Below are 14142 nucleotides of genomic sequence, written 5' to 3' on the forward strand. Positions count from 1 at the left end.
TGTGTCACCATCCCCTCTGCCGCTGCAGCCAGCGGTGCCCTTCTGTCCCCTCCCTGCTGAGCTGCAGCACCCCAGACTCCTGGGCACAAGGTGCTGTTACCCCCTGGGGCTTGTGCAGCCTCAGCCCAAGCCCTGCAGGTTGGGGGGCACGCAGACCCCAGCCCCACAGATCCATCCCCATCTCTGACCCATCAACAGGTTAAACTCCCTGGCAGCCCCAAACCAATGTGACTCTGTTTACCAGCCAGGGGAGTTATTTATAGGGTGGCCAGGCTTGGGCTCTTGATTCAGCATTTGAGCGTGGGGCACAGCCCTATTTATAAACCCCTCCAGGCACCAGAGGCCACTTGCTGCCCCCCAGCTTCCCCTTGCCCTCCTAGGGTGCCCATGGCCCAGGAAACCTTCGCCTTCACCTCCTCGGCCTTGCGCTCGCTGCGGCTCCAGCGGGAGCTGCTGGAGCAGGAGGATCGCCGACGAGCCCTGGCTCGGGAATGGGCCACGCGGCGGTTCCTGCCGGCAAGCCCCCGGCCCCCCCTGCCCCCAGCCCGGCGGCCTCAGTACTGCCGGGACCCTGCAGTCCACAATGCCCTGTACACCGGGGACCTCCTGCGCATCCAGAGCATCTTTAAGGACGAGATCACCACAAACCTGGTCATGGAGATGGTCAGCGAGGAGCTGGTGTGGTCGCCGGAGCAGGGTATGAGGTGGGGGGCTGGTGGGGGGTCCGTGTCCTTCCCTGAAAAACAACAGGGAGTGGGAGGGGGTGAGGGGAGCAGGATGAGGAGTGACGGCTGAGGGTCCAGGGCTGGCTGCTCCAGCTGGGGGTGGTGGGATGGAGGGTGCCCTGGGAAAGCAGGGCGCGATCCAGGGTTTGCTCTGCCCAGGCTCTTCCTCGCCAGGGGCTGTGTGGGGGTTCACATCGGCCCCCTGGGCTGGGCGGCGGAACGGGGGGCTGCCAAGCGGCGGCAGCCCCCGGGAGTGCCCCGGCTGAACACCTCCCCACCCCCTGGCAGGGCTGTGGGTGCTGAGCCCCCGCCGGCAGCAGACGTCGGCGCTGCGCATCGCGGCCGGCCGGGGCTTCGGGGACTGCGCCCGGCACCTGCTGCTGCGGGGGGCGGAGGTGGACGCGGTGGTGGGCGGCCGGGCCCCCCTGCACGACAGCGTGGCCGCCCCCCACCCCGACTGTGCCCGCCTGCTGCTGGCCTTCGGCGCCGACCCCAACGTGCTGAGCGCCGAGGGCGCCGCCCCCCTGCACCTCTGCGTGGCGCCGGAGAGCCTCCCGTACGGCCCCGCCCCCTCATCTGCATACGGGCCCCACCCGTGCTCCAGCCAACCGCGCGCAGGCCCCGTCCTAGGGCGGGGCTCATCTGCAGGCCGGGCCCCGCCCATACGGCACGGACACCAAGTCCCGCCCACAGCCTTATGTGCATGTCCGGCCCCGCCCACAACCTCATCTGCATGATAAACCCGCCCACAATCTCATTTGCACACTAAGTCCCACCCACCACGGAAAGCACCGCAGTCTCATTTGTATACCGAGCCCCACCTACCAATCACCGCCCACAGCCTTATCTGCATGCCAAGCCCCGCCCACCAAGCCCCACCCACAGCCTCATCCGCATGCCAAACCCTGCCCACACACCCACCCCTGCCCTCACCTGCCACAAAAGCCACGCCCACTCCCTAGCCCCCCGGCGGCTTCATCTGCATGTTAGGCTCCGCCCCCACCGGTAAGCCCCGCCCAACAGCGGGACCCCACGCCGCCGCCCCCGCGCCTCGCTGGTCCCTGGGGGGGGCCGGGAGGTGCCCGGGGTCTCCGCGGCACAGGGTCCCCCCGGCCCGTCTCACCCGCCACATCCCCCCAGGTGTGCGGAGCTGCTGCTGGCACATGGGGCGCGGGTGAACCTGGGGACGCGGGAGCGGCAGGTGACGGCGCTGCACGTGGCGGCGCGGCAGGGGCTGGTGGCCCACACAGAGCTGTACCTGCACCACGGCGCCGACCCCGCACACCGCACGCACCAAGGCGAGACCCCCCTGAACGCTGCCTGTGCTGCTGCCGAGCGCCCTGATGACGCCGAGCGCTACTACCGGGTGGCAGAGCTGCTGCTGGCAGCCGGCGCTGACCCTGGGGCCGCGGGCCGCAAGGACCACACGCCGCTGCACAACGCCTGTGCCAACGGGCAGCCCCAGCTGGCGCGGCTGCTGCTGCACCACGGCGCCAATGCCACCGTCCCCAACTGCGCTGGCTACACCCCCATGGACTGTGCCCTCCACGCCGTTGAGGAGTACCGGCATCAGCACCCTGAGGAGACCATCGCCCTCCTCCTCGGCCACGGTGCCGGCCCCGTCCACCCCAAGGTGGGCACCCAGGGTGGTGCTGTGGGGGGCCTGGGTGGCAGCCGCCCCTCGGTGACACATCTTTTTCGGCAGATGCTCAAGTTTTGCTGCCGGTACCCCGCCAGCACTGGAGCTGGTGCTCAATGCCTACGACCGCATCCCCCCTGCCGAGGGCTGGCTGGGGGCTGTGCCCCCTGAGCTGTGGGAGGTAAGGGGCTGTGGGGTACCCCAGCATGCCCTGCACCTCCCCCCCCCCAGGCCCAGGTCACTCACCCCCATGCCTCTGTGCCCTTCCTTTGCAGGAGCACCCGGATTTCTATGCCTCGGTGGTGCGCATGGCGGGGCAGCCACGGCGGCTGCAGCACCTGGCCCGCTGCGCTGTCCGGCGGTGCCTGGGCACCCGCTGCCACGCCGCCGTCCCCAAGCTGGCCCTGCCGCCCCCCCTGCGCTGCTACCCTCCAGCTGCCCCTCGAGGGGCTCATCTCCTGAGGGTGCCCCCCGTGACGGGATGGGGGCAAGGGGGGGCCGGAAGTCCTGTATCCCCCCCCAGGGCTGACCCTCCCCTCCCCTCCCGTGGGTGTCCCCCCCCGGGGGCACCGGTGGCATTAAAGGACGTTGCAGAGGCGGCTCTCGGCGCGGCTCCTTCCCCGCGGCGACTGGCACCGGGGGGGGGGGGCGGGGGGACGGGGCAGGGGACCGAGGGCAGACACAGAGCCAGGGGCTGGCGGGGCCCGGGGGTGGTGGCTGAGCCCCTGGGGCGGGCAGTCCCCAGAGAGGGCGGCCAAGGCCCGGGCGGTGCCGGGCCCCGGGCGGTGACAGGCCTGGGGACAACCCGGGCACCCACTGCCCCGCCCCGCCGCGCCCCGCCTTCTCTGATAGGCACCGCCCACTTCCGGTCCGCCGGGGGCGTGTCCCCGCGCCTTGCGCTATCAGCGTGCGCCGGGCCCCGCCCAGAGGGCGTGACGAGACGCGTGCGCGCCCGCGGCCCCGTCCCTCGGCGGCGCTGAGTGACGTGGCGCTTCCGGCGCGCGGGCGGCGGCGGGACGCGGTGGGTGCGGGCGGGACCCCCGGCGCGGCGGGGCACAGACGGGTCCCCAGGACAGCCTGGGCCTAGCGGTACCCTCCGGGCCTGGCAGGGCGACACCCCGGCTGGGACCCTCGGGCCTGCCAGGCCTCCCCTCCCCCCCGAGCGGCGCCGCCGCCCCGGATAAAGCCCCACCGGCGGTTCGGCACCCCCCGCTTGGACCGTGCCGCTTCCCCGGGGGGGCCGGGCTCGGGGCCGACTGCGGGACCAGCCGGGACGGCTTGGCCCGACGGTAACCTCGCCCCTCGCCCCGCTGGCAGCTGGCGCTGCCCCCCTCCGGGGCGGGCCTGGCCCGAACCGGGCACCGAGGGCTGCGGGAACCCCCCGGGCCGGTGAGCCGCAGGGCTCCGTCCCAGCTCGGCTTGTTGTTACAGGCGCTGCGCTCCCCTCGGCGGGACCGGGCCGTCACCTCCGAGCCTCGCGATCGCCGAGCGCTGCCAGCCCCGGCCCCGGTAACGGAGGGGAAGCCCCTGCGGTGCGGGAGTCTCTGTCCCTTCGCCCCTTGCGCGGCGGCGGCAGCAGCGGGGGTCATTTCACGGCCCAACGTGACCACGAAGCAGCCGCGGGGGTCCCCGCTGGGCACGGGGGCTCGGTGGCAAGAGAGCTGGGCTGAGCGGGGGCATCGCGGCTGCTCCAGCCCCCTCCGGAGATGGAGCCACCGGCCACCGCCTTCATCCAAGGGCTGGGGGACGAGGTGACGGTGATGGCCAGCGTGGTGGCGCTGGTCTTGGCGCTGGTCCTGGCGTGGCTGTCTACCTACGTCGCTGACAGCAGCGGCCAGCTTTTGGGAACGATCGTCACGGCGGGGGATGCGGCAGTCATCCGGCTTGGCCACATGGAGCGGTACGTGGGGACAGCGGGGGCAGCCGAGGCCCCAGAACCCCCCAGGGTCCCTGAAAACACAGAGGAGAAAACAGAAGAGGAAGCAGGGGCGGCCTCAGGGCTGGCAGCAGAGCAGGGGGGCAGCGGCAGCCCCCCCGACCCTGGCCTGGAGCCGCTGCTGGACATCCGGAGCTCGCCCAAACAGACCTCGGCCGCTGAGCCCAGCACCCTGGGCAGCCGGGGGGGGCCGCCCACCCCAGGGGGGAGCGACCTGTGCTCTGGCTTCATCAAGATCCGGCTCAAATTCCTTAATGACACAGAGGAGGTAGCTGTGGTCCGGCCCGAGGACACCGTGGGGGTTCTCAAGAGGTAAGTCCCAGGGGAGAGGGGGACACGAGGGGGTGCTGCCTGATTGCAACCCCCCCCTGCCGCGGCACTTGGCCCTGCAGCACTTGTCTGAGAACTGCCTGAGAACAGTGGAGGGCTTTCGTCCGTTCTTGCTGCACTGCTACCCCAGCGCTTTGCTGAGGGATCCCTCCAAAAATAACGAGGAGGTGCCCATTTTAAAATAACAGGTTTAAAAGACGAGACAGCACGTGGTGGCAGCGCTGTTGATGTCCCCTGACCCGGGCCCCTCCCTGATGTTCTGATGGGTGGGGTTTCCACCAGCCCCAGATCACTTCAGGTGCATCCGTGAGCTGCACCTCTGCCATCCCTGACCTCTTCCCTCCCCCTGCAGCAAATATTTCCCAGGACAGGAGAGCCAGATGAAGTTCATCTACCGCGGGCAGCTGCTGCAGGACCAGGGGCAGACGCTGCGCTCGCTCCACATCACAGACAACTGCGTTATCCACTGCCACCGCTCCTGCAGCACCGCCACCGCCCTGCCTGACCCCAGCACCACTGCCCCTGATGCCAGCAGCCTCCCCCTGGGCACGGGGAACCTGATGGTCCCCACAGTCATGGTGGTGCTGGCAATTATCTGGTATTTCCGCATCAACTACCGGCAGCTCTTCACTGCACCGGCCACAGTCTCCTTGATTGGTGTCACCGTCCTGTTCAGCTTCCTGGTGTTTGGGATGTACGGACAGTAGGGACTCGATGCGGGGCAGGAGCTGGCCCCGTCCCTGTGGGAGCGCAGTGCTCCTATCAGCACCACTTTCTTCAGCCGGTGCGGTAGCAGTTGGGTGCCTCCTTCCCAGTCTTGGTGCTGGACTTTGCCCCCCAGAAGGGGCTGTGGCCCCCCCCAGATGCTCTCCTCCTCCTCCCCTCCACCCCCCCACCCCCCCCCCCCCCCCCCGACCCCGGCTTCAAGCACAGCTCCGGGGAGGAGCTGCCCCTGGGGCAGGGTCTCTGCCTGGTTGAATGGCAAAGCAGGTATGAGCCCAGGGCCCCACACCGGAACAGGCTGTGGCTTCCTCCCAGAGACTTTTTAAAGCAAATAAAAGGTGTAAGTCAGCCTGAGGCTTGCCTTCCTGCCCAAGGGGCCGCTGCCGGTGGCACTGTGGCTCACCGCCCTGCTGCCTTCCCTGCGCTTCTGTGTTTAAAAAAAAAAAAAACCAAAACACAAACGCCCCACAAAGTGGATTTTTGTTAAATCAAGAGGAGAGAACCAGGCTCGGTGATGGGGGTGGTGGGGTACAATGGCCCTGCTTAATTAGACACAAATTAAGCGGAGTGCTGGCACTGAAGAGCAGCCACGAGCCAGAGATACCAAGTCAAGATGCAGTTTTATTTACAAGGGCAGCCACAACCCACTAATGGGACACACAGACCTTACAACGGCTCAACTACCCGTACGGGATGGAGAACGTGCGCAAAAATACAAGTCTCAAGCCCAGGAGGGCCCTGGGTGGCCGCTGGCTCTGCCATGTGGGCAAGGACATGGACCTGGAGTGGGTATGGGGCATATCCGAGCCCCCCAGCCCCATAACACCCCTTGGGCCCCAAACTGCGGCACCTCTCCTGCAGCTGGAGTGGCTCAAGCTGCGCCCACCCCCCACCCCCAGCCACTGCCCTCCCCAAGCAGTTGGAGGGGGGGCCTAGGGTGGTGCCTCATATTTCTGGGTGCCCAGACCCCCGTCCTCAGGGCCCCAGGGCACGCAAAGGCCAGCTCAGCGTGCTCCAGGGGCCAGGCCCCCCAGCCGCAAACCATGCCAGGAGCTGCGGTAGGGAGGGACCGCACAGAGGTCCCCCCTCATGCAGCTGGCCCCCCCCAGCAGTTTGGGGTGCCCAGGGATCAGTGGGGACACCCCCAGGTCCTGCCACAGCACTAGCCTTTAGCAGCAGTTTTAAAACAATAGTGAATCCAGAGTCAAGAGCACCATAATTTGCAAGACCCCACCGAAAGGACGAGCCACACTACCATGGCACAGGGAGGGGACAGAAGCAACACCCCTCCAGGGACACAGAGCCAAACTTGGGGTGTCAGACAGCCACTGGAGGGGTACAACAGAGGCGACGATGCCAACCCTGTCCCCGACATGGCCCCTGCAGTGGAAAACAGCTGGAGAGGGGGGCTAGCACTGGGCTGGGGGGGACCTGGGTCCAGCCAGAGGGACCTGTCCTCCCTGGGCCCACACAGAGAGATGCTGATCCCAGCCCCACTGGTTGAAGACCAGAGCCTGTGGGCTACAAACACCAGCCAGAGCTGCTGGGGGTCCCAAAGGACCCCCTCTGGCTGCAGCAGCAGGTCCACAGGGATGGAGACACAGAGCTGCCCTAGGGCCACCAGCCTGGGGATACAAGGCAGGGGGGCACTGCCTCAAAGCTGGGCTGTGTCCCTCCTCCCCACACAGAGGCCAGTTCAGAGCAGGGAAGGTCACAGCGACCCCACCCCTGCCCCGAGCTGGGGACATAGCCCTGGGTGTCCCCCACGAACAGTCCCAAACACGAAGGATGCAGCATACAGCCCCCGCGCCCCATCCCAGAGCCTGGGCAAGTCCCATGCAGGCCCTGCTGGGCCCCGAACACCCCCAGCAGCTGAATCCAGCTGCTTACAGCAGATCTGGGGTGTGGGGGGGTCCCCCACTTGTCTCCTCCAAGCAGGAACACCCCCGCCCCATCACACTCCCCCCATCCTGAGCCAGCCCGACCAGCGAGTGTTGGCCCGGGGCATGGAGAGGGGGAGCAGCCCCAGGCTGTGGGGTGATCTCAAAGCTGTGGGGCAGGAGGGATTGGTGCCCCCAGCACCCCAGTCCAGACCTTCCCTGGGGGCCCAGGTGCCCCCCACCCAGCTGGGGTAAGGGTGCTCTGGAGAAACAAGCATGGGAAGGGGCACAGCTGGTTTTTGGGCGGGTGGTGGGAAGGTAAGGGGGGTTGTGCCCCCATCTCCAAGTGAGAGACCACCCCCCTCAGAGCCCTGATGGGATACCCATGTACAGAAACTGTCACAGAATAAATAGAGGCACTGGGGTTGGGGGGAGGGGGGCTCTAATGGGGGCTCCCAAATCCAGCCCCCCCCCCCTCCCCTACCCCCTGCAGCGATGGCCAAGTCCTCCATCCTCCACGCCCCGGGTACCCGCTTTGTGTCCGAATCATGAGGCTGCCCCAGCCAGGGTGGGAGGGGCTGCCCCAGCCCGAGTCTGTCCGTCTCTCCGTCCCCCTGCCATCGGCTCCGCTGTGCTCAGTTGATGTCGTCGTAGATGCTGGGGGTGTGGGGCGCGGGGGGCTTGGGCTTCTTCTTCTTGCTGGAGCCCAGCCCCGGGGCTCCGCTCACCAGCCCCAAGTGGGGCTTCTTCTTCTTGGTCTTGCGGGACTCAGAGTTGTTTGTACCTGAGGGGGGAGAAAGGGAGGAGGTGGGGGTCTTGGGGAACAGCTGTGCCAGCAAGAGCCCCTCCAGAAGGGAGAAGATCCCCCAATCACTGACCTATACCCAGGAAAATGTACCCCAAAACTTTCCCCCCACCCCAGGAAGGTGGGTGACAAGATGTCCCAGCAGATGCCCCAGACTCTTCAAGGTGGCTTTGGGTAGCCACAGCCTGTATCCGTCCCCTCCTGTGCTGGGGAGACGCCAGGAACACCCAGTTTTGCCCCTGCCGAGGGGTCTGTGCTGCAAGATTTGCCCCCCAAACACTCACTGGCTTTTGAGGAGGCCGAGTCGGAGGGCGAGATATCGGAGGAGCCGTCCCACTGCAGCCGGCTCATGATGGCCTGGCTCTCCGCCACCTCGAAGCTGTCATTCTCCACGCTGCCCTCTGCCTCGGGCAGGGACCTGGGCAGAGGCATTACGGAGGGTCCCCAGCCCCTGGGATGAGGCGGCGGGGCACCGAGTCCGCAGTGCGGCACCCCTCAGTGCGTGGGGGATGCCAGGGGCTCAACCCAGCCCCCCACTGCCCGTCCGGATTGCATATCCCAACCCCAGCCCTACGCTTCCATCCCCTCCAGGCCACCCCGCAGGTGTCCCTGTCCCCATCACCAGAGCAGCACCCATGCAGCCCCCCCAGTCTCTGCTCATGCTGGGTGGCAGGGCCTTGTCCCTGTCCCTGCACCAGGACAGCGGCCCCGGGACCTTCCAGACCCCACGTGTGCGCTCACTTACGCGGAGGGACCCAGGAGGTAGACTCGGACCGATCTCCGCTGCTCATCAGTGTGTTGGGGACACCGCAGGGACCTGACAAACGAGACATGGGGCAGAGTCAGGCATTTCACTGTGCCCTCCCCAGCTCCCACAGGGATCCAGGCACACTGGGGACCCCCATGAAGCCTCCTGCAGCCCCACACTGAGCAAGGAAAGCCCAGGACACTCACCTGGTGCACATCTTCTTGGTGTGCTCAGAGATGACCCCGCATTGCTGGGGAGAGAAGGGGTAGGTGAGCGAGCAGCGGAGTGGCCACGCAGCCCCCAAGCTGCACTCCAGCAGGATGGCCCCGGGGATCCCAGCCCCAGCGACCCCCACCCTCCCAGGGCTGGCCTGTCCCCCAGAGCAGCCCCTATGTCCCCCAGGATTGGGACCTCCTGGGGGCCAGGGCTTCTCCAGGGGAGGATGCATGTCCCTGTCACCAAGTTCAGGGTGTGTGACTGTCCCTGTTCCCAGGCTGGAAGCCAGCCCTGCCGGGGTGGGACCATGCTGGGAGGGGTCCCGGCAGCCCCCCGGCCACACACACCCCGGCCATCTGGGGACGGGCCTTCTCCTGCGCCCTCCCGGCCACGCACCGTGGTGAGCAGCGTCCGCAGCTCCTCGGGGCCCAGCGTCTCGTAGTTGATTCCTGCCGAGTTGCTGTACTGGGGGGGAGGGGGGCAGAGAGCGGGGTCAGGGCCGGCGGGGACCGGGGCCGGCGCAGGGGATGGAAGAGGGGTCGGGTGCCATCCCCCCCCAGCCCCCGGGCTCACCTTGAAGGGATCGGGGTTCCCGCCGATCTCGCCTAGAAGAGAGAAGGGGCGAGGGGGGGTGAGGAGGGGCGAGGAGGGTCCCTGCCCCGGCCTGTACCCACTACCCCCTCCGTGCTCAGCCCGAGAGCCCCACCCCCGAGCAAGCCCCGCCCCCTCGTTCCCTGCTGGTTGCCCCAGCCCCGCCCCCATTCAACCCCCGCCCCCAGCTCCGCCCCGTCCCTGTCCCAGCCCCCCTCCCCGCCCCCCTGCCCTAGCCCCGCCCCCTCACCATTTTTGTGTTTCAGGGACTTGGACCTGCGCGGCGAGTTGGGGTTCTGCAACGAGAGCGGGGGCGTTGTGGGGTGCACGGTGCCCCCGGGCTCCCCCAGCCCCCTCACCCCCAGCCCCCTCACCTTATCCGATTTCCTCTTCTTCGCTGCGGGGAGAGACAGAGAAGGGACCGTTCGTACATTTTAGCTTTCCTGGTGGATTTAGCCCCAAGCGCTGCAGCAGCCGCTGCCGGGACGCCCCCAGGGTGGGGCAGCCGGGGACCCCCACATGCCTGCCCAGCACCGGGGCTCAAGGGCCACGGGGCAGCCGGAACGTGTTCCCCACCCCTCACAGGTGGCCAGGGACCCCCAGACGAGCCAGCACCCGCGCACCCCGCATCCCCTCACCTTTCTTCTCGGAGCCGTAGGACCAGTCGTTGTCGTTGATGTCATCGTTGTCCTCCTGGTCGCTCTCCGACTTGTTCATGTTGTTGCTGCTCGCGATCCTGCCCGGGGAGGGGAGGCAGGTCAGGGACCCACCGCCGGGATCCATCCTGCACCCTCCCCAGTATCCCAGGATCCATCCTGCACCCCAAGATCTGTCCTGCACCCTCCCTATCACCCCAGGATCCATCCCACACCCCATCAGCTCTGCCACGCCCACCCCAAGCAGTCCCAGCCCCATATCCAAGATGGGGGTTTCCCAGCAGCCCCCCCAAGGGAAGGTGGGGACAGAGGAGCCAGGATTCCTAGGGTTCTTTTCCAGGACGGAAGGATGCAGCAGGTTAGAGCAAGAGGAGCTGGAGGTAGGACACCAGGGCCAGGGGGCATGGGCATACACCCCCATGGTGAAAAGCAAGGGAGGGGGAGAGCCTGAATGTCCAGTTTCCACCCCAGGCTCCACTGCAGCCCCCACAGTGAGAAGAGACACAGCCCCACTCCCCCCTTGTGCCTCAGTTTCCCCACACAGGGGGGTCCGCAGGAGCCCCCAGCCCAGCTTTCTGGGGGGACGCACTCACCGCCGGTTGGCGATGCGGCTGCTGTTGCGGCCCATGCCCAGGCACTTCTCCAGGTGGGGGGCGAAGCGGGAGGCAGCGATGCTGCGGCTGCAGTTGGGGCACACGCACTCCTTGTTCTTCCACTGGTTGTACACCTGCCCGAAGATGTCCACGCCAGGCTGGTCCACGATCTCTGTGGGAGGCACAGGCGTCAGCCCCCCCCCCACCATCTCCCTCTGCCCTGGAGGTGACGTTGGCTGTGATCCCACTCTCCACTGCTTTGCTCTGGGCGGGTGCTCCTTGTGCTGCCAGTCCCTTCCCAGATCCTCAGCTCGGCTTTGGGGGCCTGAAACCGGTGGTGGCGTCACAGCCAGGGGGTATCTCCTACGCCCACCCACCCAGCGCAGAGCGCCACACCTTGGGGCAATGTCTCTGGGGTTCAGTTGGCCCCAGGGCTCACAAAATGGCTCCTCTGCGACTGGATGGCCGTGTCCCAGCAGCACCAGCACTGCTGGGGGGACGCTTGGGCCACCGCACATTCAACCATCCTCGGCGCTGCTCACGCCCAAATCCCCACACCTGGGGACAACTGATCCCCAGGAGCAGGGTGCTTGCCATGTCCCCACTGCTAGTGTCCCCATGTCCCTGAGGAGCTGCGGGTGCTCACCGAAGTCCTTCATGCTGTCAGGGTCCGTGTCGTCCAGGAAGAAGTATCCGCACTTGACCGCCCGGTGGACTTCAAAGCAGAGGCCCAGGCAGGCATCTTCTACCAGGTCCGTGTAGATCTCGTGTGCGATGGCCTGGGGTGAGGGGGGGCTATGAGAGATGAGGAGATGGGGGCTGTGGGGGGGACAGGGGGACAGCCCTGGGGGGCCGCTCACCTCCAGTTTGCTGTTATCCAGGCCAGACAAAGACATATCCTCCATTTTCATTTGCAACTGCTCGTGGAGAAGTCAGGCCGAACGCTCATAGCACAGGACACCCGGGGGTCTCACTGGCGGGGGGACGGAAGCAGGGGCCACACTGGCACCTCACCGCAGCCAGCAGCACCCCCTGCCCAGCCAAGCCCCCCACCCCAGGGAACCAGCAAGGCCGCAGGGCTTCCGGGATGGCTCCAAACCCCAAAAAGCCGAGCCCTGGATTAAACCCCCCAGGAACAGGGTGGCTGGGGGAAGCAGGGGGGGCCCCCAGTCTGGCCCCCACCATGGGCATCAAGGGGATGGGGCCTGGATTCGGGCCCGCTGCCTGGCCCCTGCCAGATTCCAGGACAGCCTCTCCTTCCCGGGGTGGGGGACAGCCACCCCCTGGGCCTTGCTCACCCAGAGACCTCTCCCTGCTGGCTGCTGTGGGGAGGGGGGCAACAACATCCCCCGTGCTCCACTGCCAGCCCCCCCCCCCGCCCAAGGTCAGCCTGGGACATGGCTGGCCATCACCAAGGCATCAGGCCCCCAGAAGCTCCCCCAGCATCGTCTCCGGGTTGCAGGTGGGCCCAGGGAACTAGGGGTGCCCCCCCTGCACCCCAAAGCTGCCCCCCCAGCCCCCGAGGCGGGGTGGGTTTTGCTGCATCACCCTCCCTTGAAGGTGATGGAGGGAGGAGGCAGGGACCACTGTGTGACCCCCCCATGCACAGGGCACCCCAAACCCCTCCCCCCCCAACAGCAGGTTTAAAGAGGGGGGGCCTTAGACTCATACCAAGACACTCTGACCAGCACCGACCAGCACCCACCCGGTGGCTACTGGCCGGTGGGTCACACCCCCTGGTTGCCATGGAGAGGGGGTTCCGAGCCAACCACTGGGCCGGGGGAAGGGGGCCGGGGGGAAGGGGGCCGGGGGAAGGGGGGCCGGGCCGGGAACAGGGAGGGGGCGTCCTCTTGCTCCCCCCAACCCAGCCACCCGCTTCCGGGTCTGAGCCAGGGATTTCTTCCCTCTGCCGCGGAAGGAGGAAACAGGCTGGCATCGGCTCAGGCCCGCGCCCCCCAGGGACCCTCCTGGGCTGAGAGGCCGGTGTGGCGCGGGCAGAGCCCGCGGGGGGGCCTGCCTGGTGCTGCCCCCCCCCCCCACCACCACTGCAGGCAAGGCCTAGAGAAGCTGAACAAAAGGGATGTGGGGGGGGCTGCACCCTGCCAGCCCCCCCCCCGGGGTGATGCCAGCCAGGGGGGGGCGATGCCAGCCCCCCGGGGGACACACGGCTGGGAGAGCCTCGCAGGAGCGGGGCGCTGCATCAGCTGGGGTGGGGGGCGGCTGGAGGGCAGGTGAGGGGGGGGTCAGGGTCTGGGGGGCCCCACGGAGCGGGGTGGAGGTGGGGGAAATCGGCCGGGGGGGCCCCAGCAGGGGCGCTCGGGGGGGGGTCGTGGGACATGGGTGGGTGGTGCCGGGGGGGTCCCGGCCCGGGGCCGGGCGGATCGGGGACCCCCAATGGCCGAGGGGGGGGGCCCCAAGACAGCGCGGGGCGGGGGCAGCCCGGGACCCGCCGGGGCGGGGTCACCGGGCTCCGCTCCGGTGGTGCGGGGCCCCACGGCGGGGCGGGGTCCCCGGGACGGCGACTGCGGCCTGGGCGGGGTCAGTCGGTCACTCACCGGCGCGGAGGGGCCCGGAGGGGCCAGGCCGGGGCCGGGTCAGCGGCCCCCGCAGCTCCGCCGCGGGGCCCGGCGGCGGCTCGCCATGCTCGGCGGCAGCGCCGCCCGCCCGCCCTCCCGGGGCCGGGGCCGGGGCCGGGGCCGGAGCCGGGCCGGGGGGGCCGGGCCGCAGCGGGAGCGGTGCGCGGAGCGGGCCGGGCCTGGCGCTCCCTCCGCCCGGCGGCGGTGGCCCGAGGCGGGGGGTGGTGGGGGGAAGGGGCGGGGCGCCGCAGCCGGCGCGCGCACGGCCCGCCCCCGCGCCCCGCCGCCAATGGGGAGGCGCCGTGCGGGGCGCGGCCAATGGGAACGGCCGCCACCGCCGCCGCCGCGCGGGGCCGGCACTTTGTCGGGGGGCGCGGGAGTGGGCGGGGCCTGGTGGTGGGCGGGGCCTGGGGCCCTCCCAGCGGGTGCCCCGGGGGTTTCCCCGGGCCCTCTGCAGAACCCCCTGGGAGCCCGATCCCCGAGGCTCCCCGGTCTCAGGGACCCCCTCGTCCCCACGGTCCCCCCCACCCCTATGGATCCCCCCGGATCCCCTCCCTTCCCAAAGATCCCCCTTTCCCCATGGATCTCCCCCATCCCCACGGATCCCTCCTACCCTTACAGACCCCCCAGTGACCCCCAGGGATCCCCCCCAGATAATGGCTCCGACGGAGTCCCCTAACCGTCACCACTACAGGCCCCCGCAGTGATCCTAACAGATCCCTAT

The 14142-nt window shown here is 68.5% G+C and overlaps 3 protein-coding genes across 5 annotated transcripts; 2 read left to right on the forward strand and 1 right to left on the reverse strand.

The window, feature by feature from the left end:
• The first annotated feature begins 43 nt into the window (after positions 1-43).
• On the forward strand, positions 44-2888 carry ASB16 (ankyrin repeat and SOCS box containing 16). Its single transcript, XM_055697604.1, is given in 7 exon segments — positions 44-697; positions 1014-1281; positions 1866-2358; positions 2431-2454; positions 2456-2545; positions 2640-2792; positions 2794-2888. Coding segments are annotated over 7 exon segments (1371 nt in total). The 5' UTR covers positions 44-387; the 3' UTR covers positions 2827-2888.
• A 407-nt stretch (positions 2889-3295) lies between these two features.
• TMUB2 (transmembrane and ubiquitin like domain containing 2) lies at positions 3296-5702 on the forward strand. 2 transcript variants are annotated; one of them, XM_055697482.1, is made up of 3 exons: positions 3296-3385; positions 3796-4612; positions 4983-5702. In XM_055697482.1, exons 2-3 carry the CDS (start codon positions 4071-4073, stop codon positions 5335-5337), a joined length of 897 nt encoding a protein of 298 aa, XP_055553457.1. In that variant the 5' UTR covers positions 3296-3385; positions 3796-4070; the 3' UTR covers positions 5338-5702. The 2 variants fall into 2 exon arrangements, with proteins under 2 accessions (XP_055553457.1, XP_055553456.1); XM_055697481.1 differs by having other exon boundaries at positions 3344-3653.
• Positions 5703-5954: 252 nt separating this feature from the next.
• ATXN7L3 (ataxin 7 like 3) lies at positions 5955-13635 on the reverse strand. Of its 2 annotated transcripts, XM_055697480.1 has the most exons (13): positions 13398-13634; positions 11703-11815; positions 11489-11621; positions 10843-11014; positions 10232-10329; positions 9968-9990; positions 9844-9889; positions 9576-9607; positions 9399-9467; positions 8993-9036; positions 8784-8855; positions 8323-8456; positions 5955-8017 (listed from the first exon to the last, which is right to left on the reverse strand). In XM_055697480.1, the coding sequence occupies exons 2-13, from the start codon at positions 11751-11753 to the stop codon at positions 7869-7871; spliced, it is 1023 nt and encodes a 340-aa protein (XP_055553455.1). In that variant the 5' UTR covers positions 11754-11815; positions 13398-13634; the 3' UTR covers positions 5955-7868. The 2 variants fall into 2 exon arrangements, with proteins under 2 accessions (XP_055553455.1, XP_055553454.1); XM_055697479.1 differs by having other exon boundaries at positions 9844-9990; positions 13398-13635.
• Between the last annotated feature and the right edge of the window lie 507 nt (positions 13636-14142).

Source organism: Falco cherrug, chromosome 20 (assembly GCF_023634085.1).
Source record: "Falco cherrug isolate bFalChe1 chromosome 20, bFalChe1.pri, whole genome shotgun sequence".
Classification (NCBI taxonomy): domain Eukaryota; kingdom Metazoa; phylum Chordata; class Aves; order Falconiformes; family Falconidae; genus Falco; species Falco cherrug.